Genomic DNA, 5,283 nt, shown 5'->3' on the forward strand with positions numbered 1-5,283 from the left:
CGGGGCCGTTGAATGCTTGAATCTGATTGGCTGACGAACGTTCTGAGGTGTGCAATTATTTTCAGGGAAACGGACGGCGAACGTAGTTCCAGGCAGCTCTCTTGACCGCATTACAGTTCTGTATCACTTCGCATAGTTAACTGTAATAACGAAAATTAGCATACAGTACCTATACACTAAGCACACAGGAATTACTGCAATCACACGTGCTCGCACACGCACACTACGGTCACGCAGTTTGCACAAAAAGGTGTTGTCAGCGCTGCCCTGACGATTTTATCAGTTAGCCTATATAGTGTAGCAACTTAAAGGCTACACATGACATTTCTCACCTAGCGAGGTAATAACAGCGCTGTTTAGAGACGCTGCTGCAGAACACTGTTGAGGGACGCACCGAGGTAACAGCCTAATTCACACAAGCTCTCTCTCTCTCTCTCTCTCTCTCTCTCTCTCTCTTTCTCTGTTGTGTGTCTCTGTCTCTCTCGCTCTCTTTCTAATAACTGCATTAGAATGCTATCACTGGCTCAAGCCTCCATTACCAGCTTTAAAATTACGTTTTGGAACTAGCAAAAGAGGTGTTGGATGAGATGCGGAAGAAATAATCCTACTCGCAATAGCGATTTAAGTACAAAAACCGGACGAATCCCTTTAAATATATCATCTGATCGATGTCTTTAGGTGTGGTAACCGTAGTATAAGCGGAATAATTGACTCAGGCCGTTGAATTATTGAACTCCGCTTCGCGTCGTGGCCGCATCACCACCTCGGGTGTGCATTATTTTGCAAATAATTCAACGGCCCGTCGTTAATTATTCCTAACTTATTATAACTGTACACTAATGAATTCAGAATTAGAGTTTGTTTGTTTTAGAAGACTGTATTAGTGGTTTAAGCATTATTTAAACATGCATAGTAAAATGCAAGTATTCCTAGACTAGATGTCGTCCTCTGTTGCTCCAGCAGATGGAGACAAATATTAGAGATGTAGATTTTCAACTCTTAACTTTATTTGTTAGCCTAACTAATGCAATTATGTTTAAAGGAATCTTGCATTTCTTGTTTTTTTATTCAGAAGGAGAAGAGGACACATTAATTAATGACTTAATGGTGGACTGGTTTACCCTCATCAGAAACAAACAGGTCTACCTGAGACGCGAATCCGAGCTTGTGTACATGTATGTGTAAACTGCTGAATTACTGGAATGCTGATAGTGAATATCTTCTATATGTCTAAATGTGCATTAAACTGTTTTGTTATCTGTGATTGTGTTATGATAGTGCCAAGACACAAGATCTAGAGGAAGAGCAGCCCAGTGTTGAGGCCGAACTCAGGAAGCTGCTGGACAAACCAGGTTGAAAAAGTCAAGCATCATTTGTTTGCAGATGCCACTTGGTTTCATATTTTGTTCATGTTGTGCAATGACATTCATACTTTTTGGGCTAACTGTATCAGTGGATGATAATGAAGCTTTGTGTAGACTGTTGTAAACGCAAACAACTAACAGATTACATGATTTGGTTTATTCCAGATATCTACTTCTGTTTAAAAGCTTAAATGCTTCATTTCACTTTTGTGTAAGAGTCTAATCTAGCTATAAAATGCTGTTTCTATCTTGTAGAGCATCTGAAGACATCTTGGGATCGTAAACGAGAGGAAGAGCTGATGGCCAAACTTGTGGGGATTGTGAATGATCGGAATGCCATTGTGGAGGGGCTGGATGAAGACAGACTGAGGTGTGCAACACATATTCAATTCAATTCAAGTTTATTTGTATAGCGCTTTTCACGATACAAATTGTTGCAAAGCAACATTACAGAAAATTACGTTTCTACAATATATTTAGTAGTAGCTTATCAGTGGTGACTGTCAGTTAATGTACATATGGCAGAAATGTACGGAAAATCAATTAAAGATGTAATCAAACAGACGATGAACACTATTAACAGCAATTATTATATGATGCAATCAAACTTCTAGCAAAACATATCATATCCTATCATCCTTGCCTAAACATCCTTGGTTACATCAGCAGAAGAGTTGAAAGATAATATAAACTTTATAAGCTTTGTAGTAATATGCACAGTATGAGCAGGTACATTCATTAAAGTAATATATATTTATTTATTATAAAATGCACATTATGACTAGGTACATTCATTAAAGTAAATGGGGCATTTATTTTATTTCTTTTTTTTTATGTATTTAGTATGCTACATTGATTAAATTGGAACATTGATTAAACTGAGTATTCTGTATTTTATTTTTATATATCTGTATTGTTTAATTCTTTTTGTTCATTCATTTACAGGGAGGAAGAGGAGGATGAGGAGCTGAATAAGATGATGCAGAATCTTGGTAAGTATGATTACATATGTATTATGATTATGTCTGTTTAAATAGCATCAAAACCTGAGAATAAAACTGTTTTGCATAATTTTCCCCATAAGCTTTTGAAAAAGGCTGAGAAAACTGTGCAAAAGAAATATTTAACCTTTAAAAATGAATCATATTTTAATGAATTTCACATGAATTGCCACAAATTTCCACCGCAATTCTTGTAAAAGAGGTTTTTCAAAGATATGACAGTTTCTTATTTTACAACAAATTACATTTCCCTAGCTAGAAACCGATTACTGTGCACCAGCTGTCTCTGATTTTAAAGAGGCAGACATTTGCAGCCAACTCTATTTATTATGGTCTATTGGATGTCTGTTGGATGATTCAAAATGAACATCCCTTCCTGTTTGTAAATAATAAGAGGCTGGCAACAGAGAGACAGTTGTTTATTGTCACCATTTGTTCACTGATGGCACAGAGGATTATCATTGTTAAGGTTTAGAGTCTGTTTCTAGTCAAGATAATAATATAAACTGGTATATTTGGTTTATAATTGTAAAGCTGATTGCACATGAGATTTTTACTCAAGGGCAACATTTTAATTAAGGCACTGGCATCTAAAGTGCTAAATACAGAAAGCTCTGAAAGTTTTCTAATAAAAACTTGCAATAATTGCACAATATTGTTTGCACTTTCAACCAAGCAGTTCCGAGGTTCGGCAAGTCAGGTTGTTGTTTTTTTTTACATCTATCTCTGATGCTGAAACAATTTTTCTTTTTGGAATAACTGACACCTGTGCAACTGTCCGCCAACTGACTCAAAGTGCTATGAATCTTGGGAGTAATTGCTCCATACATGTTTATATATTCCACGATTTGAAAGGCCAAACAGGAACAGTATTGCAACCCATTTTGATTTAATGATCACTAATGGAAACCATAGATATCTAGCCTTGGCTAATGATCTGCCTGCTTTTTCAGTGCTAAAATGAGTTATAATAAAATGTATAATTTACCAACCCAAATAAACCAATGCATAAATGTGGGCAAAAGTCATAACCATTTGCAATTCATGACATAAAAACTGCCAGAAAGCCCTGGGAGCGTTTACTCTGATGTTCTGTGGTCACCATTAGTAAATTACCTCTTGGTTTCTCTTGAAATTAACTATATGTACCCTGCAGTTAAGAATGTGTTATGCTCTACCATTTGCAGATAAGAAGAAAGAAAAAGGCAGGAGAAAATCCATATCCCGGTGGTTTAGTTTTAAAAGTAAACGGGCGCCCGCAGAAGACTGATCCTCATGGAGTGTGTGTGTGTGTGTGTGTGTGTGTGTGTTTTGTCCCAGACTGAATGTTTCTGCTGCAGTTTGAGGTCAGATCACTAAATCTAAATTGTAGTTACACAGCCTTCTACAAATGGTATTTTTTATGATATCACATCATGTATTTTCACACTCATATTTTTGCACATTTTTCATCTGTCTCCCCATCTCCTGTCTTTGTGGGTGTGATTTATGCATTTGTTAGCAAATGTTTTGCACTTGAATTCTTTGTATAATGTTAATTGTATCTCTCAGTCAGTGTTTAATTAGGGAATTGGACAGTGTTGAGAGAAAAGTCTTAAAGTCATATTGATTCATATTGGATCAAAGCTGAAAATGGACATGGGTTAAGGTCCGACCTAAACTGTATTCACTCTCTGACACTTGACTTTTTACTAAGTATTTTTAATTGAGAATATCACTCATTCTTGCTGAAAACTTTTCTATATCAATCATTTTAATGCTGTATTATCCTGGCACACTTCTAGTATCTCAGCAGCAGGGGGCAGACAGTGACTGATTTCAGCCATAGGACCGTATGCCATCTCAACAACCTGTGAGAGAACTGATTTAATATGGTCTTTTCAAAGAAATTATTTAGGATTCTTCATTTAAAAGCCTGTGTTGTTTCACTGATCACTAGGATCATGCTTTTAACCACTGCCCAGGTAGCTTTATATTGATTTTTATTTTTCCTGTTTTTTTCCCCATAAAAATTAATTGCCTTCATATGATCTGCACTTTTTTTTTTTTCTCAAATGTTCTTGCTCTCTCTTTTCACTGTATTTGATCAAAGGCCTTAAGTGAGTGTAACTGTTTAACTATTTGCACCACAGTGGTTGCCTAACTGTTTTTAATTTAAGCTAAAAGGTCTCTATTTTTTTACCTAGTACCCAGCATTTAATTTCAAAACTTTATACTGTGTACAATAAATTTTAATAGTCAACATGAATGCCTTTTCTTTTTAGTCCATCTGCAGTTATTAAATATGATTACACCCTTTCTCTGCTGAAGTACTTTGTTGTTGCTTTTTCCCTTCCATTAGCAAAGCACAGATTTGTTTGCATACTTTTGTTTCACCAGAATTGTTGTGTAAGCACTACAAATTACTGTGTAATTAATGCAAAAAAAAAAGACCTTTTAGGTGTATTCAGTTATTTTTCACCAAGACCCCAAATCTGAGCCTCTGTTATTTCTAAATAAGTGAAATACCATCTTTCATCATTTTCATATAATGGTAAAATGCATTTTAATTGTAATATTGTTTTATACATATAAAATATGTAATATATCAGTTTTTATTTACTACACTAAGATTTTTCAAACTGTTTTTGAAATAAGTCTCTTAAAGGGGTCATATGATGCGATTTCAATTTTTCCTTTCTCTTTGAAGTGTTACAAGCTCTTGGTGCATAAAGAAGATCTGTAAAGTTGCAAAGACTAAAGTCTCAAATCCAAAGAATATATAAAGAATTTGCCACTGACGATTCAAGCGCGAGTTTTGAGTAGTGCTTGTTGTTTGTCATTTCTCCGATCACAAATGATCACGCCATGCAACGCGTAAAAAGACAGTATAGGTCATTATAATTATGTCCCCACTGGATGCAACAAATGCCTCGTTT

General features: G+C 35.5%; 1 protein-coding gene across 2 annotated transcripts in view; it reads left to right on the plus strand.

The window, feature by feature from the left end:
* The window catches only part of LOC107702520 (MICAL-like protein 2), a 16,423-nt gene extending 11,770 nt beyond the window's left edge, over nucleotides 1-4,653 (plus strand). The window contains exons 13-17 of one of the 2 annotated variants that reach the window (XM_016504861.1): nucleotides 1,073-1,175; nucleotides 1,279-1,352; nucleotides 1,620-1,734; nucleotides 2,310-2,370; nucleotides 3,553-4,653. In XM_016504861.1, the coding sequence (XP_016360347.1) occupies nucleotides 1,073-1,175; nucleotides 1,279-1,352; nucleotides 1,620-1,734; nucleotides 2,310-2,370; nucleotides 3,553-3,690 (491 nt within the window). In that variant the 3' untranslated portion in view covers nucleotides 3,691-4,653. The remainder of the gene's footprint in view (nucleotides 1-1,072; nucleotides 1,176-1,278; nucleotides 1,353-1,619; nucleotides 1,735-2,309; nucleotides 2,371-3,552) is intronic. The other variant, XM_016504862.1, reaches the window with a different exon arrangement.
* Nucleotides 4,654-5,283: the final 630 nt, after the last annotated feature.

The sequence above is a fragment of the Sinocyclocheilus anshuiensis genome, unplaced genomic scaffold, assembly GCF_001515605.1.
Source record: "Sinocyclocheilus anshuiensis isolate Anshui unplaced genomic scaffold, SAMN03320099.WGS_v1.1 scaffold218, whole genome shotgun sequence".
Classification (NCBI taxonomy): Eukaryota; Metazoa; Chordata; class Actinopteri; order Cypriniformes; family Cyprinidae; genus Sinocyclocheilus; species Sinocyclocheilus anshuiensis.